This window comes from Mobula birostris, chromosome 16 (assembly GCF_030028105.1).
Source record: "Mobula birostris isolate sMobBir1 chromosome 16, sMobBir1.hap1, whole genome shotgun sequence".
In the NCBI taxonomy this organism is placed as follows: Eukaryota; Metazoa; Chordata; class Chondrichthyes; order Myliobatiformes; family Myliobatidae; genus Mobula; species Mobula birostris.
In genome coordinates, this window is record NC_092385.1 from 67,426,319 (window position 1) to 67,452,587 (window position 26,269).

Here is a 26,269-nt window from a genome sequence, read left to right on the forward strand (position 1 = left end):
GTAATGCCTCCTACAAAAGCTATTTGGAGCCAGGTGTTCCAATCAGTGAGATAAGATTGGAGGTGTGGGTTGCAGAGGTGCCCTGCCCTATTTTTAAAAAAAAATACGGTGAGGTTACTGATAGAGCCTGCTTGTCTCAAGAAAGATCTGTTTATGTGCACCATGCACACAGGAAGAATTGTAGAGAAGCATGAAGCTGGAAAAGGCTATAAAAGCATTTCTAAAGACCCAAGTGTTCATCAGTCCACAGTAAGAGTAATTGTCTACAAATGGAGGAAATTCATTCTGTTGCTACTCTTCCTAGAAGTGGACATCCTGCAAAGATCACACCTAGAGCACCATGTGCCATGCTGAAGGAGGTAAAAAAGAACCCAGGGTTGATCACAAACGACCTGCAGAAATCTCTAGAACTTTGTAAAGTCTCTGTTCAGGTGTCCACTATAAGGAAAACACCGAACAAAAATGGTGTTCGTGGAAGGACACCACGAAGGAAACCACTGCTCTCCAAAAAAAACCTGCACTTTTCAAGCTTACAAAAGACCACCTGGATGTTCCACAACACTACTGGGACATGGTTCTGTGGACAGATGATCAGAAGTTGAACATTTTGGCAGAAATGCACACCACTATATTTGAAAGAAAAAGGACACTACCAACACCAAAACCTCATCCCAACTGTGAAGCATGATGGAAGGACCATCATTGTTTGGAGTTGCTATGCCACCTCAGGGCCTGGACAGCTTGCAATCATTAGTAAACAATGAATTCAAAATATTTTACAGGAGAATGTCAGGGTAGCAGTCTATCAGCTGAAGCCTAATAGATGCAACAAAAGATAATGATCCAAAACACAAGAGTAATTCAACAACAGAATGGTTTAAAAAGAGATAAATTCTTGGAAGGGCCAAGTCAGAGTCCAGACCTTAACCTAATTGGGATGCTGTGGCATGACCTGAAGAGGGCTTTTCCTGCAAGGTATCCCAGAATGTGCAAGTCTGATCAGCAACTACAGGTAACGTTTGCTGAAGGCTTTTAAGGAGGTTCTACCAGTTATTGAATACAAGGGTTCACAGGCTTTTTCTTGCCTGGACTGTGAATGATCAAACAATGTGTTCAATAAGGACATAAAAAGTACAATTGTTTGTGTGTTAATAGTTTAAGCTGATTGTGTTTGTTTATTCTTGTGATTTAAATAAAGATCAGACCACATTTTGAGTAATTAATGCAGAAAATCAGGTAATTGCAAAGGGTTCACAACTTTTCTTACTATAGTGCATGTAAATGTAATGAATAATGTACATGTAATGAGCAATTGACAATATATGCAAAGAATACTATAGAAAGAGAAAAGTATAAGTTGCTGAGAAGTGGGAAGAGGGGTAGAGAAGACAAAGGAATTTCAGAAAGGATATTGAGGCCTTGGTTGCTGAGGGGCTGAGTTATTGGGGCAGTTAGAAGCTGATATTGAAGAGTATGTTACAAAGAGGAGATCAGGATGTGCCAATGAAGTGCGAACACTTAAAAACAGACAATATCACCGAGGGATGGATTGCCATGAAAATGGCCATTTCTGATATACACAGTGAATTATTAACAATAGAATTTATTATTGACTACAGAAAGCTGCCATATGCTCAAATGGAAAATGAGTTCTGTTCATCAAGCTTGCACTTGCTGCTGTTGTAACAGTGTAGTATTCTACTGACAAATTGGTCAGTCTATATTGGATGGAAAACTTAAGTGCCAGGAAACAGGAAATTCATTCACACTTGCTCACCTTGTCAGTGGTTTCCTCATTTTAGCAAAGGCCACATTGTGGACATCAGTGCAGAAGTGCAAATGAATCTCTGCTTTACTTTGAAAGAGGGTTTGACTCTCTGGGTTAGTTGGAAGGGGAAAGGTGTTTCACTGTTAGCACTTGGGGAAGTTGTGGCAAGGAATAAGGTAATGCCCAGGCAAAGATAGTATGTATTTGTCCTAGGCAAGAAACGTAATTGAAGACCATAGTTCCCCTTTGCACAGCGTGGGGCCAGAGCCATTTGGCATACCAAGACAAGACAGATACTAATGAAGGATTCTAGGATGACATTTACGTCACTAATTCTGACATATTATTGGCCTTTAGAGTATAGATTCTATTGGCTGTTAATACCTGTATTATCATAGTGTAACTGGTGATTGATTAGTCAAATAAAAAAATTGAACATCCACAAGGTTACCAATCAGTCAATATGTATCCAATTGGTACCTTGCTGTTTTCCATGTGCACCAGTAAATAAATTATGATTGAAGAACGAGTATTAGGATCAATGCCTTATGATTTAAAATTCATATACATTGCTTTCAGATGGTAGTCACTGATGTTTACAATCATCGGTTCCATGAAATCTACCGACAAGATGAAGCCTTGAAACATATTAGGGACGATATTTTTGTGTAAGTATAAAAACCATATCTTTTCCATTCTCATTTTAGACGTGATTCACATTAGTTCAGGATTACATCTGCAGCTTGCTACTACCCAAAGTGGACCCCCTACAATTCGCCTACCGACACAACCATTCGACAGATGACGCAATAGCCACTGCTCTACATACCGTCCTTGCACATCTGGAGAAGATGGGTGCTTATGTGAGAATACAGTTCAGCATTCAACACCATAGTTCCATCCAGACTCAACAGGAAGCTAAGAGACCTCGGCCTTGACCCTGCTTTGTGCAGCTGGATCCTGGACTTCCCATCAGATCGTCAGCAGGTTGTGAGAGTGGGCTCTCTCACCTCCAACCTTCTGATTCTTAACACAGGAGCCCCTCAGGGCTGCGTACTGATTCCCCTCCTTTACCCCCTGTATACCCATGACTGTCGCCACCCACAGCTCCAATCTGCTAATTAAATTTGCCGGCAACACTACATTGATTGGCTTTATCTCAAACAATAACGAGGTGGCCTACAAGGAAGAAGTCATCTCTCTTGACACAGTGGTGTCCTGAAAACAGCCTCTCCCTCAATGTCACAAAAACAAAGGAGTTGGTTGTGGATTACAGGAGGAATGGAGATGGGCTAACCCCTATTGACATCAATGGACCTGGGGTTGAAATGGTAAACAACTTCAAGTTTCTTGGCATCCACATCACCGAGGACCTCACATGGTCTGTGCACACCAGCTGCATGATGAAAAAGGCACAACAGCGCCTCTTTCACCTCAGATGGTTGAAGAAGTTTGGTATGGGCCCCCAAATCCTAAGAACTTTCTACAGCGGCGCAATTGAGAGCATCCCGACTGGCTGCATCACTGTCTGGTATGGGAACAGTACTTCCCTTAATCACAGGACTCTGCAAAGAGTGGTGCGAACAGCCCAGCGCATCTGTAGTTGTGAACTTCCCATGATTCATGACACTTACAAGGACAGGTTTGTAAAAAGGACCCATAGAATCATTGGGGACCCAAGCCATCCCAACCGCAATCTATTCCAGCTGCTACCATCCCGGAAGCGGTACCGCAGCATAAAAGCCAGGACCAACAGGCTCCAGGACAGCTTCTTCCACCAGGCCATCAGACTGATGAACTTACGCTGATTTGAGTGTACTCTGTATCACGTTGACGTTCTATTTATAAGTTACTATGATTGCACATTGCACATTACACATTTACATGGAGACGTAACGTAAAGATTTTTACTCCTCATATATGTGAAGGATGTATGAAATAAAGTCAATTCAATGGGAAGACCATAAAACACAGGAGCAGAATTAGGCCATTTGTCCCATCAGGTCTTCTGCACCATTCCATCATCTTAATTATTCCTCTCAACCTCCTCCTGCCTTTTCTCCATAACCTTTGATGCCCTTCCTAATCAAGAACCTATCAACATTCGTTTTAAATAAACTCAATGATATTGGCCTCCGTGGTTGTCTGTGGCAATGGTTCACCACCCTCTAGCTAAAGAAATTCCTCCATCTGTTCTAAAGGGACGTTCTTGTATTCTGAGGCTATGCCCACTCATCCTAGCGTCCTCCACTGTAGGAAACATCCACTGCAAGTACACACAATCTATGCTTTTCAATATTCTATAGATTTCAATGAGCGCCAGTCTCTCCCCCCCTCCTCCCCTAATATTCTTCTAAACTCCAGCTAGTACAGGTCCAGGGCTATCAAAAGTTTATTCTGCTGTATTTTAGTTTTGTTTTGAATTGTATAAAATCATCTCTTTTTAACATCACTACTATATTCAGATCAAACACATATTTGCAGCATCTAATGAATTGCAGTTGCCAAATTTTTGAATTGATCTGTTCATAATGTTTTTGCAGTTACGAAGTTTCTGGTGTTGGAGATGATGAAACTTCAAAGTGGATCAATCTTCCAATTTATTTCCGTGAGAAAAGGTTACGATCGTCAAATATACCTGCGGGTACTGTTTTGTTTGGTCAGCCTTTGCTGATCTCAGTTCCGAAGGATAATCTTACTCTGGATAACTTGTATGACCTGATCCTTGCACGGATTTCGTAAGTTTAATATTGTTTTAAATGGGAAATTGATCCTTGGAGCATTTTATGATTTAGTGTTTTAGTTCCGCTACTTTGTTGTGGTTGAAATTTTTTTCAGAATCAGATTTAATATCACTGGCATATGTCGTGAGATTTGTTAACTTAGTGACAGCAATATAATGCAGTACGTGATAATATAGGAGAAAATAAATAAGTAAATCAATTATAGTAAGTGCGAGGGGTGATTGATAAGTTTGTGGCCTAAGGTAGAAGGAGTCAATTTAGAAAACCTAGCACATTTATTTTTCAACATAGTCCCTTCCTACATGTACACACTTAGTCCAGTGGTCATGGAGCATACGGATCCCTTCGCAGGGGTGATTGATAAGTTCATGGCCTAAGCTAGAGGGAGATGGGTTATTAACTTCAAACTTTCTGCATTATCACTCAAAGAGTTGAACTGCACATGCATGTAACGAGAGCATCTTGGACCTCCAGGTGGTCCACAGCAGGGGTGATTGATAAGTTTGTGGCCTAAGGTAGAAGGAGATGAGTTATACAGCTCTCGTTGAATGCACGTGCAGTTCATCTCTTTGAGTGAAAATGCAGAAAGTTTGAAGTTTCTCCCCATTCCTTCTGCCTTAGGCCACAAACTTATCAATCACCCCTCGTATATGTATATTAAATAGTTAAAATAAAAATAGTGCAAAAACAGAAATAATAAAAGTGAGGTAGTGTTCGTAGATTCAATGTCCATTTAGGAATCAGATGGCAGAAGGGAAGAAACTGTTCCTGGATCACTGAGTGTGTGCCTTCAGGCTTCTGTACCTCCTTCCTGGCTGTAACAATGAGAAGAGGGTATGTCCTTAGTAATGGGGTCCTTAATGACACCACCTTACTGAGGCACCGCTCCTTGAAGATGTCTTGGATACTTTGGAGGCAGGTATCCAAGATGGAGCTGACTAATTTTACAACTTTCTGTGGCTTCCTTTAATCCTGTGCAGTAACAACCCCCCCCCACCCTCCCCCAAACCAACCCTCACCCACCCCTACCAGGCAACTGTCAGAATGCTCTCCATAGTACATCTGTAGAAGCTTTCGAGGGTTCTTGAGTGACAAACAAAATCTCCTCAAACTCCTAATGAAAGATAGCTGTTGTCTTGCCGCCTTTATAGTTGCGTTGATATGTTGGGACCAGGTTAGATTCTTCGAGATATTGACACCCAGGAACTTGAAACTGCTCACTCTTTCCACTTCTGAGGATTGGTTTCTGTTCCCTCGTCCTACCCTTTCTGAAATCCACAATCAGCTCTTTGGTCTTACTGACATTGAGTTCAAGGTTCTTGCTGCAACACTGCTCCACTATCTGGTATATCTCGCTCCTGTAGGTCCTCTCTTCTCCATCTGAGATTCTACCAACAATGGTTGTATCATCAGCAAATTTAAGATGGCATTTGAGCTATGCGTAGCTACACAGTCATGGGTATAGAGAGAGTAGAGCAGTGAGCTGAGCACGCATCCCTGAGGTGTGTATGTGTTGATTGTCAGCAAGGAGGTAATTGCAGTCTTCCATTTAGGAAGTTGGGGGATCCAATTGTGGAGGGAGATACAGAGGCCCAGGTTCTCTAGCTTATCAATCAGGACTAAGAATAATGATATTAAACACTGAGCTATAGTCAATGAGCAACATCCTGACATAGATATTTGTATTGTTGAAGTTTCTAAAGTCACATGAGAACCATTGAGATTGCGTGTGCTGTAGATTTATTGTGGCGATGGGCAAATTGCAGTGGATCCAGGTCCTTGTTGAGGCAGGAGTTGATTCTGGCTATGACCAACCTCTCAAAGCATTTCATCACTGTAGATGTGAGTGTAACTGAACGATGGTCATTAAGGCAGCTCAACTCTGCTCCTCTAGGGCACTGATATAATTGTTCCCTTTTTGAACCAGGTGGGAATTTCAGACTGTAGCAATAAGAGGTTCAAAATGTCCTTGACATTTGGCACAGATCTTCAGAGGTACGCCACTGGGGCTGGCCGTCTTGCAAGGGTTCACCTTGCTCCTGATAGGCAGCCTGACATTGGCCTCCGAGGTAGAGATCACTGGTGCAGCAGGGCTCTTCACAGCTATAGTTATATTTTCCCACTCAAAGTGGACATAAGAAGCATTGAGCTTGTCTGGTAGTGAAACATCACTGCCATTCATGCTGTTTGGTTTCGCTTTGTAGGAAGTAAGGCCCTGCAAACCCTGGCAGACTTGACATACAGCCGATGTTGCCTTCAACCTCATTCATTTCTTCGCTCTTGAAATAGCCCTCTGCAAGTCATACCTGGTTTTCTTGTGCAGGCCTGGGTCGCAAGACTTAAATGCCACGGATCAAATCCTCAGCAGACGATGAAGCACCTGGTTCATCCACGGCCTTTGGTTTGGGAATGTACAGCATTTTCGTACACACTCATGCATACAAGTTTTAATGAAGTCGCAAACAACTGTAGCATACTGATCCAGATTTGAAGTTGAATTCCTGAATACAGTCCAGTCCACAGATTCAAAGCAGTCCTATAAGCGCTCCTGTGCTTCCTTTTTCCATACCTTCTTGGTCGTCACTACTGGTGCTGTAGTCTTCAGGGAGCAGAAGTACAGACAGGTGCTAAGTTTTGTCACGGTGGCATGAATACCATGTCATAACTGTATCCTCTTCATTACAGAACAAGAAAAAGTCAAGAAAATGAGCACATTTTCAATGGCAGGAAGGGTGGAAGGGTGCAGAAAACAAAGGATATGTCTGTGAAGGAGACAGATTGTGTGGTGTAAGAGAGGGATGTGAAGATTTAATTGCAACCAAATTGCCTGGAAGAGGTGTCTAAAAGATGATGAATGAATACATAGGAGAGAATTTAAAGGAAATAAAATAACTGTGATGCAGCAAACAAGCTGCAGAAAATCTGAAGTAAATAAATTCTTCAAGGATATAACTAGTGACATTAGGGACTTGGACTACACAGTAGTTTAGCACTTTGTGTAGCACTTTATAGCACCATCTGGAAGATTGGAGTTCAATTTCTGCTGCTGTCTGTAGGGAGCTTGTCCAGTCTCCCTGTGACCACATGGGTTTCCTCTGGATGCTCTGGTTTCCTCCAACATTCCAAAGATGTGTGGGTTGGGTTACTGAGTTGTGGGCATCCTATGATGGCACCAGAAACATTATGACACTTGCAGTCCTCTGTCTTTGATAGTCATTGATGCAAACAATGCATTTCACTGTATGCTTTGATGTGCGTGTGATAATTAAAGCTAATCTAAATCATCAAGCTGATGTAGTGGAACGCCTAGATTCTTGGCCCTAGAGTATTTGCTATTTATGTTAATGACCTCGGGGGAGGGGGTAGAATGACATGAAACTGGAGAAGATGCGTTGCAGTGATAAATTGGGTGACAAATGGCGTTCAATGTGGGGGGAATCAAACTAATTTAATTTGTGCTTTGGTTAGAATATTCTATAGACAGACAGACCTATGTAAATAGAGAAGGATTGGGGAACAGTGAAGCACTGAGGAACCTAGCTGCTGTTTTGTATAAATTGTGGAGTTGTTAGATGTGGCGAGTAATTCAGAAGGTAGGTGGAATATTGGCCTTTGTTGAAAGAGGTTGAAATATAGAATTGGGGAAGTGCCATCATCGAGGACATCTTCGAAAGGCAATGCCTCAAAAAGGTGGCATCCATCATTAAGGACATTCTCTTTACTACCATTCAAAAGGAGGTACAAGACCCTAGGAACAGCTTCTTCCCTTCTGCCATTGGATTTCTAAATGGCCAATGAACCAACCCATAAATGCTACCTCATTAATTTTGCACTACTTTTTTCAATGTATTGGTTATGTAATTTATAGTATATTTTATGTATTTCACTGTATTGCTGCCATAAAACAACAAATTTCATGATATATTTCAGTGATAATAAGAGCCCATGCTTATTACGTTACGTTATATGACAATGATTTGGATGACAATTGATGGCTTTGTGGCCAAGTTTGCAGACAATACAAAGGTAAGTGGAGAAGCAGGTAGTATTGAGGAACCAGAGGCTGCAGAAGGATTTGGACAGATTAGGAGGCTGGATAAGGAAGTGACAGATAATGGGATATAGTGTAAGGAAGTGTATAGTTATGCACTTCAGTAAAACAAAAGTGTAGACTATTTTCTAAGGCGGGCTAAAATCTGAGGTGCAAAGGGACTTGGGAGTGCTCATGCAGGACTCCCTGCTTGCACAGTGAGCATTCATTTTGGGAGGACAAGAACATAAATACAGGACTGTAACGCTGACACTTTTAGGAGGCACCTGTGAGGTCTCACTTGGAGTATTATGATCAGTTTTGGGCCCCTTATCTTTGGAAGCATGTGCTGTCATTGGAGAGGGTTCAGAGGAAGTTCACAAGAATGATACCAGGATACAAGGTTTGTTGTATGAGGATTGTTTGATGGCTCTGGGTCTGTATTCACTGGAATTTAGAAGAATGGGGGGGAGGAATCTGATTGAAACCTATTGAATGTTGAAAGGGCTAGATGGAATGGATGTAGGAAGGGGGAAGGTTGACTCCTGTAGTAGGGAAGTCTTGGGCTAGATAGCACATCCTCAGGGTAGAGGGATGTCATTGTATTGTGGAGATGAAGAGGATTTTCTTTAACTAGAGGGCAGGTCATTGGGTGTCTTTAAGGAAGAGGTTGATAGATTCTTGATTAGTCAGGGTAACTTGTGTTGTAAAATTAGTATATATAATGTCATGTAGTTGGTTTAGTTAAAATACGTCACTTTTATTTTTCTCATTTCAGTCGTTATGTGAAACAAACTCACAAGGATGTAATTGAAAGCAATAACAGTGAAAGCCAGAGAACAGACAATGGTTTGTCTAATGAGCCAAATGGCATTGGTGATGAAGGTACTATTACATCATTCAGCGTAATCCTTATTATAACAGACAGAATATACTTGTTGAACGAGCATAGCATAATGTTTCTTTCTGACACTATCAATAATAGAGCTGGCCAAGTCCTGAAGAGTGTACCTTCCAGCCTGGCTGTATTGGAGTTGATGAACAAACCGATGCAGGGATAAACCACTTGATCTTGATCTCACTGGCCGCCTTGTTTTTGAAGTCTGTGTTCCTGCTCCTCCATTCACAGTCCCTCACAGCTAAAATGCTGATTCCTTGCAGTTCTTCATTTTGCCAGTGCAAAAATTTCTTCCTATTCTTACTTTCTTTTTCAATCTCATAAATTTAATCATGCACCTGACTTCTTATGTGATACTTTTAATCAAAGGTCTTCTGATAATCAAAATAATACTGCTGTACTTCATCTTGCATCCTCAAACAAGATTTCATTGATATTTTCCACATACCCTGTTTCCACAAGTTTTACAATGAACTTTAGCATTCACTTCACCTTGATGGAATGCTAACGTTATCTCATTTACCCCCTCCATTCTTCTAGAATTATTCCACAATGTATAAGAACAAAAGAGTAGGCCATCTAACTGTGGAAACTGCTCCGCCATTCAATAAGATCATGGCTGATCTGGCCAGGGACTTATCTCCACTTACCTACCTTTTGCCCATAACTCTTAATTTCCCCTACTGTGCAACATTCTGTCCAACCTTATATTTACTGAGGTAGCCTCCAGTGCTTCATTGGGCAGAGAATTCCACAGCTTCATCACTCTCTGGGAAAAGCATCATCTCCATCCTAAATCTACTTCCCCGAATCTTCCCTAGTTCTAGTCTCACCTACAAGAGGCTTTCCTGCCTCTTATCTTTTCTATCCCTTTCCTAATTTTATGTTTCTATAAGATCTCTCATTCTTCTGAATTCCAGCGAGTACAGTCCCAAGCGACTCAATCTTTCCTCATAGTCTAACCCCCTCATCTTGAATCAACCCGGTGAACCTCCTCTCCATCGTCTCCAAACCCAGTGTATCCTCCTTCAATGAAGGAGACCAGAACTGCACACTGTACTCCAGGTGCTGCCTCACCAGTACCCTATACAGTTGCAACATAACCTCCCTTCTCTTAAGTTCTATCCCTCTAGCAATGAAGGTCAACATTCAATTTGCCTCCTTGATAGCCTGCTGCACCTGCAAACCAACCTTTTGTGATTCATGCACAAGCACTCCCAAGTCCCTCTGCATAGTAGCATGCTGTAATATTTTTACCATTTAAATAGTAATCTGCTGTTTCATTTTTCCTTCCAAAGTGGATGTGTTGGCATTTACCAACATTGTACTCCATCTACCAGACCCTTGCCCACTTACTTAACCTATCTATGTATCTCTACACTCTCCATATTTTCTGCACAATTTGCTTTCCCACTCAATTTAGTATCATCAGCAAATTTGGATACACGACACTCTGTTCCTTCTTCCAGATGGTTAATGTATATTGTGAACAGTTGTGGGCCCAGCACCAACCCCTGCGGCACACAGCTCACCACTGATTGCCAACCAGAGTAACACCCATGTGTCGCAACTCTCTGCTTTCTATTAGTTGACCAATCTTCTATCAACTCTATACGTCCTTATCTTATTGATAAGTCTTTTATGCGGCACCTTATCGAACACCTTCTGGGAATCCAAGTAAATAACGTCCATCTGTTTCCCTCTATCCACTGTGCTTGTTATATCCTCAAAGTATTCCAATAAGTTTATCAAACAGGACCTGCCTTTGCCTCATGGATCCATTTCTTTCCAGATGCCTCGCTATTTCTTTTTTAATGATGGTTTCAAGCATTTTCCCAACTACAGATGTTAAACTAACTGGCCTATAGTTACCTGCTTTATGCCCACATCCTTTTTTGATCAGTGGCGTGACAATCTGCCGGGACCTGCCTAGTCCAGAGAATTTTGGTAAATCATCACCAAAGCCTCTACTATAACTTGAGTCATTTCTTTCAGTGCCCTGGGATGCACTCCATTGGGACCAGGGGTCTTATCTATTTTCAGGCACACAAATTTGTTCAGCTCTACCTCTTCAGTGATGTATAGAATTTTGGAAAATAACCACTAATATAGCTACAGTTCCCATGACCACCTCTGAAAAAGCGTATTAAGTACTCTTTTAATACATGCATTTATATACTATTAATAGTCCAGGATACAGTATTTTATTATTCTAGGATACAGTAATTTCTCAATTTTTCAAACCTTTCCCAACCTTATCCCATCTGCTTTAAATAAGACTTTGGCATCTACACCACTTTGTGGTGGACAATTACAAAGTATTCATATTCTTCTCCCTCCACACAGTTTACCCTTCTGGTTCCAAATAGGTGCCATTTTTTTGGAAGCACTAATAGCTGTATTATACTGCTATGATTATTCAAATTTGTAATGCCATGAGAATGTGGGCAGCAGAATCAGCTTTGAATAGGTGCAGCAAAATGTACACCTCATGGCAGTAAAACAATTTGTCAAATGGGTGTTTGCAATGCTATAGATTTTGATGGAACCTGACTTCTGAACACCTTTTCCATGCTGATAGCAGCTATTCAGTGTAACAAACTAATTGATTTTTTTTTTATCTTTATCAATCTCCAGCTTTATTGAAATTGTTACTAAATTTAATGTATAGAATAGTACAGCACAGTACAGGCCCTTTGGCCCACAATGTTGTGCCGACCCTCAAACCCTGCCTCCCATATAAGCCCCCACCTTAGATTCCTCCATATACCTGTCTAGTAGTTTCTTAAACTTCACTAGTGTACCTGCCTCCACCACTGACTCAGGCAGTGTATTCCACGCACCAACCACTCTCTGAGTAAAAAACCTTCCTCTATATCCCCCTTGAATTTCCCACCCCTTACCTTAAAGCCATGTCCTCTTGTATTGAGCAGTGGTGCCCTGGGGAAGAGGCGCTGGCTATCCACTCTATCTATTCCTCTTATTATCTTGTACACCTCTATCATGTCTCCTCTCATCCTCCTTCTCTCCAAAGAGTAAAGCCCTAGCTCCCTTAATCTCTGATCATAATGCATACTTTCTAAACCAGGCAGCATCCTGGTAAATCTCCTCTGTACCCTTTCCAATGCTTCCACATCCTTCCTATAGTGAGGTGACCAGAACTGGACACAGTACTCCAAGTGTGGCCTAACCAGAGTTTTATAGAGCTGCATCATTACCTCGCGACTCTTAAACTCTATCCCTCGACTTATGAAAGCTAACACCCCATGAGCTTTCTTAACTACCCTATCCACCTGTGAGGCAACTTTCAGGGATCTGTGGACATGTACCCCGAGCTCCCTCTGCTCCTCCACACTACCAAGTATCCTGCCATTTACTTTGTGCTGTGCCTTGGAGTTTGTCCTTCCAAAGTGTACCACCTCACACTTCTCCGGGTTGAACTCCATCTGCCACTTCTCAGCCCACTTCTGCATCCTATCAATGTCTCTCTGCAATCTTTGACAACCCTCTACACTATCTACAACACCACCAACCTTTGTGTTGTCTGCAAACTTGCCAACCCACCCTTCTACCCCGACATCCAGGTCGTTAATAAATATCACGAAAAGTCGAGGTCCCAGAACAGATCCTTGTGGGACACCACTAGTCACAATCCTCCAATCTGAATGTACTCCCTCCACCACCACCCTCTGCCTTCTGCAGGCAAGCCAATTCTGAATCCACCTGGCCAAACTTCCCTGGATCCCATGCCTTCTAACTTTCTGAATAAGCCTACCGTGTGGAACCTTGTCAAATGCCTTACTAAAATCCATATAGATCACATCCACTGCACTACCCTCATCAATATGCCTGGTCACCTCCTCAAAGAATTCTATCAGGCTTGTTAGACACGATCTGCCCTTCACAAAGCCATGCTGACTGTCCCTGATCAGACCGTGATTCTCTAAATGCCTATAGATCCTATCTCTAAGAATCTTTTCCAACAGCTTTCCCACCACAGACGTAAGGCTCACTGGTCTATAATTACTCGGACTATCCCTACTACCTTTTTTGAACAAGGGAACAACATTCGCCTCCCTCCAATCCTCCGGTACCATTCCCGTGGTCAACGAGGACATAAAGATCCTAGCCAGGGGCTCAGCAATCTTTTCTCTCGCCTCGTGGAGCAGCCTGGGGAATATTCCGTCAGGCCCCAGGGACTTATCTGTCCTAATGTATTTTAACAACTCCAACACCTCCTCTCCCTTAATATCAACATGCTCCAGAACATCAACCTCACTCATATTGTCCTCACCACCATCAAGTTCCCTCTCATTGGTGAATACCAAAGAGAAGTATTCATTGAGGACCTTGCTCACTTCCACAGCCTCCAGGCACATCTTCCCACCTTTATCTCTAATCGGTCCTACCTTCACTCCTGTCATCCTTTTTTTCTTCACATAATTGAAGAATGCCTTGGGGTTTTCCTTTACCCTATTCGTCAAGGCCTTCTCATACCCCCTTCTTGCTCTTCTCCGCCCCTTCTTAAGCTCCTTTCTTGCTTCCCTATATTCCTCAATAGACCCATCTGATCCTTGCTTCCTAAACCTCATGTATGCTGCCTTCTTCCACCTGACTAGATTTTCCACCTCACTTGTCACCCATAGTTCCTTCACCCTACCATTCTTTATCTTCCTCACCGGGACAAATTTATCCCTTGCATCCCGCAAGAGATCTCTAAACATCGACCACATGTCCATAGTACATTTCCCTGCAAAAACATCATCCCAATTCACACCCGCAAGTTCTAGCCTTATAGCCTCATAATTTGCCTTTCCCCAATTAAAAATTTTCCTGTCCTCTTTGGTTCTATCCTTTTCCATGATAATTATAAAGGCCAGGGAGCAGTGGTCACTGTCCCCCCAGATGCTCACCCGCTGAGAGATCTGTGACCTGACCCGGTTCATTACCTAGTACTAGATCTAGTATGGCATTCCCCCTAGTCGGCCTGTCCACATACTGTGACAGGAATCCATCCTGGACACACTTAACAAATTCTGCCCCATCTAAACCCTTCAAACTAATCAGGTGCCAATCAATATTAGGGAAGTTAAAGTCACCCATGATAACAACCCTGTTATTTTTGCACCTTTCCAAAACCTGCCTCCCAATCTGCTCCTCTGTATCTCTGCTGCTACCAGGGGGCCTATAGAATACCCCCAGTAGAGTAACTGCTCCCTTCCTGTTCCTGACTTCCACCCATATTGACTCAAAAGAGGATCCTGCTACATTGCCCACCCTTTCTGTAGCTGTAATAGTATCCCTGACCAGTAATGCCACCCCTCCTCCCCTTTTTCCACCCTCTCTATCCCTTTTAAAGCACTGAAATCCAGGAATATTGAGAATCTATTCCTGCCCTGGTGCCAGCCAAGTCTCTGTAATGGCCACTACATCATAATTCCATGTATGTATCCAAGCTCTCAGTTCATCACCTTTGTTCCTGATGCTTCTTGCATTGAGGTACACACATTTCAGCCCTTCTACCTTACTGTCTTTACACCGTTTATTCTGCTTCTCATTCCTCAAAGCCTCTCTGTATGTTAGATCTGGCTTTAGTCCATGCACTTCTTTCACTGCTCTATCGCTCTGGGTCCCATCCCCCTCACAAATTAGTTTAAACCCTCCCGAACCATGCTAGCAAACCTACCTGCAAGGATATTGCTCCCTCTCGAGTTCAGGTGCAACCCATCCAATCTGTATAGGTCCCACCTTCCCCAGAAGAGATCCCAATGATCTAAAAATCTAAAACCCTGCTCCCTGCACCAACTCCTCAGCCACGTATTCAACTGCCATCTTCTCCAATTCTTACCATCTCTGTCACGTAGCACTGGCAGCAATCCTGAGAACGTCACCCTTGAGATCCTGTTCTTCAGCCTTCTGCCTAATTCCCGAAACTCACACTTCAGGACCTCATCCCTCTTCCTGCCTATGTCGTTGGTCCCAACATGTATCATGACTTCTGGTTGCTTTCCCTCTCGTACCAGGATCTCGTGCACCCGGTCAGAGACATCCCGGACCCTGGCACCCAGGAGGCAACAAACCATGCGGGTGTCCTCCTCACGTCCACAAAATCTCCTGTCTGCTCCCCTGACTATAGAGTCTCCAATGACGACAGCCTCCTCTTCTCCGTCCCACCCTTCTGCACCACAGGGTCAGACTCAGTGCCGGAGGCCCTGCCACCGTGGCTCACATCTGGTCGGTCGTCCCCGCCAACAGTATCCAGGATGGTAAACTTATTATTCAGGGGAATGGCTACAGGGGTGCTCTGCACTACCTGTCTGCTCACCTTTGCTTTCCCCCCTCTGACTGTCACCCAGTGACCTGCTTCCGACAGCCTAGGTGTGACTACCTCCTTGTAGCTCTCATCTATGATTGCCTCATTCTCCCTTATGAGTCAAAGGTCATCCAGCTGCTGCTTCAGATTCCTTACACGGTCTTCCAGATCGCCCAGCCGTATGCACATCTGGCAGATGTGACTCTGCAGGAGAGGGGCGTTCCCCCAAGACTGCCACATCCCACATCACCGTCTCAGGAGACATTGTAAAAACTAACTGCGAGCTAGCTTGTCCTCTGCCTCTTCTCGTCGAAGCCTCTCGAGTCAAAGCCACAAAGCTCCACTCCCTCACTGGCCCACTCATGCACTGGCCGCTTCGCTTGAGCTGTCCCTCTATTTATCTGTTTGAGCTTTTCAAAATGTTTGGTCACTTGACCTCGACTGCACAATCAGCTGCTTTCTGCTGAGTCTGAGCTATTCAAATCTTGATTGTCAAATAATGGCTTTCTGCTGATCTATTCAAATCTTGATTGACTTGATTGCACAGACCAACTGCCAAAACTGCCAGAATCTCTCGAGTCAAAGCCTCAAAGCTCCACTCCATCACTGGCCAACTCACGCACTGGCCGCTTTTTTGATGCATATCTAAATTATCTTGTTTACTAAATTTACTATATAAAAGGTTTTATTTAATTGTGGAAAACTTTGCGGTTTTCTTATTTCTAGTTGATTGTATGCACATGAAAAATTGAGAGACGTTATCTATAATTGAAATTATCTTTGGGTAAGAGAGCATAGAAATGACTTAATATTAACAAATAGTTTTCTGCTGCCATTTTAGGTTATAAATTATGACCTCACAATCTGAAGACTCAGTTTCAAGGACTCTTTCAACTCATTCTCAGTATTATTTATTTGCTCTATTTTTGCGATTTGTCTTATTTTCAACATTCTGTATTTCTTTCTTCCTGTAAATGCCTGCAAAAAATGAATCTCAAGGTAGTGTTGACATTTATGAGCTTTGATAATGAATTTACTTTGAACCTTTTAGTCATTATTAATTCATTCAGCTAATTATTTTGCATCCTGTAGGTGAGGAGGAGATGGATCTTCAAAATGTACTGGGACATAATGGGGAACCTGGTTCGGAACCAGAAAACAGCCACTCTGATGGCTCTGCAGCTGATGAGCGTAATACGATGGAAAATGGGCCCAGCAAGCACACCACCAAAGAAGAGTCACACAACTATAGAAAGAAACTATTCACCTTCAATTTGGTGAATGCTTATGGTACCTCAGATTTCAGCTCGATTGCAGAAGATGGAACGTTTCTCAAGTTGAACTGTAAGTCCAAGTTTTACGATTAAATTCAGAGTAAGAAATAGGGTTCAAAGCCAATTGGACCTTTTCTCGGTTCCTTAATTTCTTAAGGAAGATACTGAAGTTTAAATGATTAAAGCAATATATATGTTTGTGAGACTTTGGAGCACTGGAAGCAGAGTATCTTAATATTTTTAAGGCAGAGATGGATAGATACTTGATAAGCAAGGAGATGAAGGTTTACCACAGGTAGAAAGAAATTCTGAGTTGATCAGCTTTGGTCCTATCAAATGGCTCTGCATGCTTGGCTAACTCCTACTTCTAAACTTTCTCTTGTTAAATAATATTTGAAGGCTTTACACCTTTTATGAACTTGCTGAAAATAATACAATATTGATAAAGGGCATATCTTGTTCAATAATCTTATCTCCTAATAGATATTTTACAGCCTGCACCATTAAACATATGTATTGTAATATTAGCATTGTAGTGTATTTAATTGTCATGCTGTGAAATTTATTAAGCATGTTCTTGTTGTGATAGCTGCTCCTAAGAGAGTTGCTACATTTTACCAAATTCTAATTCTCTCCTTCCATCACTTTGCATTTCAGTGATGTACAGAATAGATGCAGACCCTTCAGCCCAACAAATTTACACTAGCCTTTAACCGCTCATGTACAATAATCCACCACCTTTACCGGCAGCCCATTCCACGCACTCATCACTCTCTGCATAAAAAACTTACCCCTGACATCACCTCTGTACCTACTCCCCAGCGCCTTAAACCTGTGTCCTCTCGTGGCAACCATTTCAGCCCTGCGAAAAAGCCTCTGATTATCCACGCGATCAATGCCTCTCATCATCTTATACCCTTATTCTCCGTCGCTCCAAGGAGAAAAGGCCGGGTTCACTCAACCTGTTTTCATAAGGCAAGCTCCCAAATCCAGGCAACATCCTTGTAAATCTCCTCTGCACCCTTTCTATGGCTTCCACATCCTTCCTGTAGTGAGGTAACCAGAACTGAGCACAGTACTCCAAATGGGGTCTGACCAGGGTCCTATATAGCTGCAACATTACCTCTCAGTTCCTGAATTCAGTTCCACGATGGATAAAGGCCAATACACCATATGCCTTCTTAACCTGCGCAGCTGCTTTGAGCGTCCTATGGACTCGGACCCCAAGATCCCTCTGATCCTCCACATTGCCAAGAATCTTACGATTAATACTATATTCTGCTATCATACTCCATCTGCCACTTCTCAGCTCAGTTTTGCATCCTATCGATGTCCCACTGTAACCTCTGACAGCTCGCCACACAATCCACAATACCCCTAACCTTTGTGTTAACAGCAAATTTACTAACCCATCCCTCCACTTCCTCTTCCAGGTCATTGATAAAAATCACGAAGAGTAAGGGTCCCCGAACAGATCCCTGAAGCACACCACTGGTCACCGACCTGCATGCAGAATATGACCCTTCTACAACCACTCTTTGCCTTCTGTGGGCAAGCCAGTTCTGGATCCACAAAGCAATGTCCCCTTGGATCCCATGCCTCCTTGCTTTCTCAATAAGCCTTGCATGGGCTACCTTATCAAATGCCTTTTTGGAATTCATATACACTACATCCACTGCCCTTCCTTCATCAATCTGTTTAGTCGCATCCTCAAAAAATTCAATCAGGCTCGTAAGGCATAACCTGTCTTTGACAAAGCCCTGCTGACTACTCCTAATCATATTATACCTCTCCAAATGTTCATAAATCCTGCCTCTCAGGATCTTCTCCATCAACTTACCAACCACTGAAGTAAGACTCACTTGTCTATAATTTCCTGGGTTATCTCTGCTCCCTTTCTTGACTAAAGAAACAATCCTCCGGAACCTCTCCTATCCCCATTGATGATTCAGAGATCATCGCCAGAGACTCAGCGATCTCTTCCCTCGCCTCCCACAGTAGCCTTGGGTACATCTCATCCGGTCCCGGCGACTTATCCAACTTGATGCTTTCCAAAAGCTCCAGCACATCCTCTTTCTTAATATTTACGTGCTCAAGCTTTTCAGTCTGCTACAATCACCAAGAATCTTTACCATAGTGAATACTGAAGTAAAATATTCAAGTACCCCTGCTACTTCCACCGTTTCCATACACACTTTCCCACTGCCACACTTGATAGGTCCTATTCTTTCACGTCTTATCCTCTTGCTCTTCACATACTTGTAGAATGCCTTGGGGTTTTCCTTAATCCTGCCTTCAAGGCCTTCTCATGGCCCCTTCTGGCTCTCCTAATTTCCTTTTTAAGCTCCTTCCTGTTAGCCTTACAATCTTATAGATCCCTAACATTACCTAACTCTCTGATCCTTTTGTAAGCTTTCCTTTTCTTCTTGACTAGATTTATTACAGCCTTTGTACACCACGGTTCCTGTACCCTACCATAACTTCCCTGTCTCATTGGAACGTATCCATGCAGAACTCCACACAAATATCCCCTGAACATTTGCCACATTTCTTCTGTACTTTTCCCTGAGAACATCTGTTCCCAACTTAAGCTTCCAATTTCCTGCCTGATAGCCTCATAGTTCCCTTTACTCCAATTAAATGTTTTTCTAACTTGTCTGTTCCTATCTCTCTCCAATGCTATTGTAAAGGAGATAGAATTAAGATCACTATCTCCAAAATGCATTCCCACTGTGAGATCTGACACCAGACCAGGTTCATTTCCCAATACCAAATCAAGTACAGCCTCTCCTCTTTCAGGCTTATCTACATATTGTGTCAAGAAACCTTCCTGAACACACCTAACAAACTCCACCCCATCGTAACCCCTTGCTCCACCTCTTTTGCCTCCCTCCCTGTCCTTTCTGAAACATCTAAATCCCAGCACTTGAAGTAACCATTCCTGTGTCTGAGTCGTCCAAGTCTTTGTAATGGCTCCAAGTGTTGATCCACACTCTAAGCTTATCTGCTTTGTTCACAATACTCCTTACGTTAAAATAGACACATCTCAAGCCGTCCAAATGAGTACGTCCCTTCTCTATCACCTGCGTATCCTCCCTCACACACTGTCTCCAAGCTTTCTCTATTTGTGAGCCAACCGCCTCTTCCCCAGTCTCTTCAGTTCGGTTCCCACCCCCGAACAATTCTAGTTTAAACTCTCCCCAGTAGCCTTAGCAAACTTCTCCGCCAGGATATTGGTCCCCCGGTATTCAAGTGCAACCTGTCCTTTTTGCACAGGTCACACTTGCCCCAAAAGAGATCCCAATGATCCAGAAATCTGAATCCCTACCCCCCACTCCAATCCCTCAGCCACACATTTATCCTCCACCTCATTCTATTCCTATACTCGCTGTCGCATGGCACAGGCAGTAATCCTGAGATTACTACCTTTGCAGTCCTGCTTCTCAACTTCCTTCCTAACTCCCTGTGGTCTTTTTTCAGGACCACTTCCCTCTTCCTACCTATGTCATTGGTACCAATATGTGCCATGTTCTCCCTCCCACGGCAGGATATCTTGGACGCAATCTGAAACATCCTGGACCCTGGCACCTGGGAGGCAAACTACCATCTGAGTTTCTTTCCTGCATCCACAGAATCGCCTGTCTGACCCCCTAACTATAGAGTCCCCTATCACTATTGCCCTCCTTTTCCTTTCCCTACCCTTCTGAGGCACAAGCAGGACTCTGTGCCAGAGGCACGACCACTGTTGCTTCCCCCAGGTAGGCTGTCCCTCCAACAGTACTCAAACAGGAGTAGTTATTGTAAAGGGGTACAGCCACAGGAGTACTCTCTAGTACCTGACTCTTCCCCTTCCCTCTCCTGACTGTTACCCACTTGTCTGTCTCCCGTGGCCCCGGTGTGACCACCTGCCTATAACTCGTGTCTCTCACCTCCTCGCTCTCCCTGACCAAACAAAGGTCATCGAGCTGCATCTCCAGTTTTCTAACGCGGTCCCTTAGGATCTGCAGCTCGACACACCGGCTGCAGATATGGCTGTCCGGGAGGCTGGGAAACTCCAGGACCTCCCATATCTGACACCGAGCTCAGAAAACCGGCCTCTCACACACACACACACACACCACACACACACACACACACACACACTACTTCCTTTCCGCAATTAACGCAGGTAAACCTACCTCACCTCGTAACCACCTAAGCCCGTTGAGTCAAATTCCTATAACCCTGCCACCTCTCACTCTGCTGCCCACTGGATATTTTAAACTTCTCCTGCTCTACTGGCTGATGTCACGCGCCTGCGCAGTCTTGCCTCTCTTTTATCCCAAGTAGTGAAACTGCCTTCGCTCCAAAAATCTTTAGCTGTTCCTCTGGCAGCCTTCTTGCTCGGAATTTTCAAATGTGTGACAGCTTCTGACTGTAGTTACTTTTGTTACATTTAAACATTCCACCTGGAGCAGCGCCAAGTAATTGTAATCTGCTGGACATGTTACAAGCATTGCAGAATGTTAAATTTATTTTTCTGCGATACTGTGCAAAAGTCTTAAGCACCTTAAACTTTTAATATAAATTTTGTTTTACACTTTTTTTGTCTTCTATAGTGTGTCAGTAGAAAAGAGCAAATTTTAGATTTCTGAACATTCATTTTCAAAAAATTTAAATGTTAGAGAAATGTTTGTATTTTGTTAAAGAAAGTAATATATTAAGTAATAGACCATTTTTCAAATAAAAACTTATCACTTTGTAGGTATACAGCCCAGTGCATGATTGAACAAAGATATCAAACAGGTGCTAATGATCCAATGACATAATTAGTTGAAACACCTGAACTGATTAACTAAAACTACAATGGATGTAGAAGGAATGAAACTTCATGAAGGACAACCAAACTAAACAGTGAGGTTGTGGCAGATCTGACAGTTTAACCTTCAAATCATCAATTCTTACACTATGGCAAGACACAAGGTGGCAATCATGCATCAGCAAGCTCTCACAAGCAGAAATTTTGCAGCAGATATGAGTTTCAAGATATGCTGCCCAAGCTGTTCTGAAGAAACACAAGCTGTCAAGGTTAAGGACCAGAAACACAATGGTCGACCGTGGAAACAAGCACAGCAGAAGAGGGATACATCACACTGAGATCCCTTCTAAATCAGGAAGATATCCAGCCCTGCTATCAACTCTGAACTCTCAGAAAGCTACATTCCAGAGATGTCTTGTCAGAAGTGGTCTTCATGGAAGAGTTGGTGCCAAAAAGCCATTCTTCTGAAGTAGAAACAAAGCTAGGTGACTCACCTATGTACAAAAACACAAGGACTGGCGTGCTGAACAATGGGAGCAAGTGCTCTGGGCTAACAAGTTAAAATTGAACATTTTTGGCTCAAACAGGAGGCAGTTTGTCCGTAGAAGACCTAGAGAGCACTATTTGGATGAGTGCAGCTAACAGTGAAACATGACGGAGGTTCCCTGCAAGTTTGGGGCTGCATTTCTGCAAATGAGTGGTGATCTGGTCAGCATTAGTGGAATATTCAATGCTGAGAAGTACAAGCAGATTTTCATCCATCAGCTGTCCGATTGATCCGACTAATTCAGCAGCAGGACAATGAGCCCAATTACGTGGCCATGGTCATAAAGAAACAAGGAGTTCTACAACAAATGGTTTGGCTTCCACAGAGCCCTGATCACTATATCGTCTGGGCTGTGTGGAATTACCTGGATAGAGAGAAGCAAGTGAAATAGCTAGAGATAGCAGAAGGCTGTGACAAGTTCTCCAAGATGCTTGGAACAAATTACCAGCCAATTTTCTTATAAAACTGCACGATAGTGTACCTAAGAGAATTGATGCTGTTTTAAAGGCAGAAGTGGTCACACTAAATATTGATTTGATTTAGTTTTTAATTTACTGCTCTTTATAATAGTTTTTTTATTTTTAGTGAATTTTCATTTCATTATTTTTGAAAGCATCTTTGTTTTACAGAATGTTTTTTACATGTGCCTAAGACTTTTGTACAGTACTATATATAATCTTACCAAACTAACTCAAAAAGTCAGCAATTAAATTAAGGCTCTTGGTGTGACTTATCTAAATTTGTGATTATTTTTCCCAGCACATTCCACGGTTGCTCTTGACTGGGATCCTGAAGTTAAAAAGTTGTACTATGATGATCAAGAAGCTGAGGTAACTATACTTTGGTACATTGAGAGCACCATTACAAAAGACTGAATGTATTTTTCTCTGAGTGAGGAGGAGCCCAGCAATTAAAACAGATTGCTTAGGAGAGACCAAAAACATGATAAATAACTTAGTAGGCTGTTAAGAGTCAAGCAGTAGTTTTGATTTTTTAAAAATGGAGATAATTTTATGTCAATGAAATAAATGGAAGACTGCACCATGAAGCAAATTTCATCACCAATCTTGATTGTAAAACCATGAGACATAGGAACAGAATTAGGCCATTTGACCCATCAATTCTGCTCCCTTCCATCAAGGCTGACTTATTATCAACCCCATTCTTTTGCCTTCTCCCCATAACCTTTGACGCCCTTACTAATCAAGAACCTATCAACTTGCACCTTAAGCATACCCAATGACTTGGCCTCCACAACATCTGTAGTAATGAATTTCAGTGGTTCACCATCTGGTTAAAGAAATTACTCCTCATCTCTGTTTTAAAGAGATGACCTATGCTGGTCCCTAGTCTCTCCTAATAATGGAAACATCCATTCTGTCTAGGCCTTTCAGTGTAACATCACAACATTAGTACAGTCACAGAATATGAAAGCAGCCCTTCAGCCCGTTTATGTGCCAACCATAACTGGCATAGGACTATTTGTCTGCTAGAGCTATCTCACGTAAAACTGCTTTATCTCTATTTTTAGACCATAAGATGTAGGAGCAGAATTGGGCTACTTGGCCCATGGGGCCTGCTCTGCCATTTCATCGTGGCTGGTTTATTCTTCTCAGCCACAATCTCATGCCTTCTCGGTATTGATCTGATGCCCGACCCAATTGACAGCCCGGGCCCCTGGCAGCGGAGCCTCCCCCATTACTCGGCCCGACCCGGAGCATCCGACAACGCGACCCGCCGATTGATCCCCGAGGGATGCATCCATCAACCTCAAAGAGCTGACAACAACACACTGCATCGATGGAAACCTGGAAAGATGCACAGTTTACCGAGGAAGCGTGGGAAAAGAACTGGGCTGCTATTCAGATTGAAGCTGAGGGGCTTCAGGTTCCCTATGCCCACCATCCTACTAGCTAATGTGCAAGCCATAGAGAAGAAGGTGGATGATCTTAAAGGGAGACTCACCTACTGCAGGGAGACGCAGAACTGCTGTGTATTCTGTTTCACCGAGATCTGGCTGTCCCCTGCCACCCCCGACTGTGCCATCCAACCGGAGGGATTTTCGATCCATCGGATGGACCGCACGGCATCTTCGGGCAAGACGAGGGGAGGTGATGTCTGCCTACTGATCAACACTGCATGCTGCTCGGACACAGTGGCACTGACAAGCTCCTGCAGCCCGGACCTGGAACACCTGTTGGTGAAGTGTTGTCCCTACTATTTGCCACGGGAATTCACCTCGGTCATACTGACAGCGGTCTACATTCCCCCCAGGCGGATGTGGAGTGTGCTCTGAACATACTGTATGCCAACATCAGTGAACTTGAGACCAGGTATCCGGAGGCTTTGCTCGTTACAGCTGGGGACCTTAATCAGGCCAACCTCAGAAAGGCGCTGCCAAAGTTATACCAACATGTCTCCTGCCCCACTAGAGGCCCGAATATACTTGACCACTGCTACACAGCAGTCAAGGATGCCTACCATTCTGTCCCACGACCTCACTTCAGAAAATCGGGCCATCAGGCTGTACTCCTCCTCCCAGCTTACAGACAGAAACTGAAGCTGGAGGTCACGATGTCAAAAGTAGTGTCACGTTGGACGGAGGAAACGGATGATGAGGTCCTCCGTGACTGCTTTGAATTGGTGGACTGGTTAGTATTCAAGGACTCGGCAGCTAAGCTGGATGAGTATGCCTCAGCTGTCACAGACTTCATTTGGAAATGCACGGAGGATTGTGTGTCTCATAGGACGATCCGGGTATTCCCTAACCGGAAACTTTGGATGAATTATGAGGTCAAGTCTCTTTTAAAGGCTAGAGCTGCAGCTTTTAGGTCCGGGGATACCAGTCACTACACGGAATCCAGGCGTGAACTCCAGAAAGCCATTAAGGGCGCCAAGAAGCAATATCGAGCCAAGTTGGAAGCCCAGGCTAACCAGAGGGATGCCAGTAGACTATGGCAGGGTCTAAATGAGATCACTGGGCACAAAAAAAAGGCTGGGAATATCAGTAACTGTGGCGCTTCTCTTCCTGACGAACTTAACGTATTCTACGCAAGATTCAAACAGAAGAGGAGCGTCCCGCTCCCTCAGATGAACCGGACCTGGTGGCATCGAGATTCATCGTCACCGAGGAGGACGTTAGAAGGGCCTTCCTGAAGATAAATCCAAGGAAGGCGACGGGCCCAGATGGCATCCCAGGACGGGTTCTCCGGGCCTGTGCAAGCAAGCTAGCTGGAGTGTTTGCTGACATCTTCAACTGCTCCTTGCTTCAGTCTAAGATCCCCTCATGTTTTAAGAAAGCAACGATAATCCCAGTGCCGAAGAAGAGCAAGGTGGCATGCCTGAATGACTGTCGACCTGTGGCTCTGACATCAATTGCTATGAAGTGCTTCGAGAGATTGGTTATGGCACACATCAACAGCCTACCGGTCAACCTCAACGCTTTGCAATTTGCCTACTGGAGCAACAGGTCAACGGCAGATGCCATCTTTCTGGCCCTACATTCTTCCTTAGAGCACCTGGAGAATAAAGACGCATACGTAAGGCTCCTTTTCATTGACTACAGCTCTGCCTTTAATACCATCATTCCAAATAAGCTAAGCTCCGGAACCTGGGCCTTAGCACTCAGATCTGCAGCTGGATCTTCAACTTCCTCACAGACAGGACCTAGGCTGTAAAGATAGGGGACAAGCTCTCTTCTACAATCACTCTGAGCACCAGTGCCCCACAAGGCTGTGTACTCAGCCTCCTGCTGTACTCGCTATACACCCATGATTGTGTAGCCAAGTTTCCATCAAACTCAATATATAAGTTTGCTGATGACACAACAATTGTAGGCCGTATCTCGGGTAATGATGAGTTTGAGTACAGAGAGGAAATTAAGAACCTGGTGGCATG

The 26,269-nt window shown here is 43.4% G+C and overlaps 1 protein-coding gene across 2 annotated transcripts in view; it reads left to right on the forward strand.

Annotated features, from left to right (window-relative positions):
- Positions 1-26,269, forward strand: part of usp4 (ubiquitin specific peptidase 4 (proto-oncogene)) — a 117,680-nt gene that overhangs the window by 70,076 nt on the left and 21,335 nt on the right. For both annotated transcript variants that reach the window (XM_072280772.1, XM_072280773.1), the window contains 5 exons: positions 2,348-2,436; positions 4,312-4,506; positions 9,321-9,427; positions 16,846-17,097; positions 23,132-23,202. In XM_072280772.1, coding sequence (XP_072136873.1) covers positions 2,348-2,436; positions 4,312-4,506; positions 9,321-9,427; positions 16,846-17,097; positions 23,132-23,202 — 714 coding nt within the window. The remainder of the gene's footprint in view (positions 1-2,347; positions 2,437-4,311; positions 4,507-9,320; positions 9,428-16,845; positions 17,098-23,131; positions 23,203-26,269) is intronic.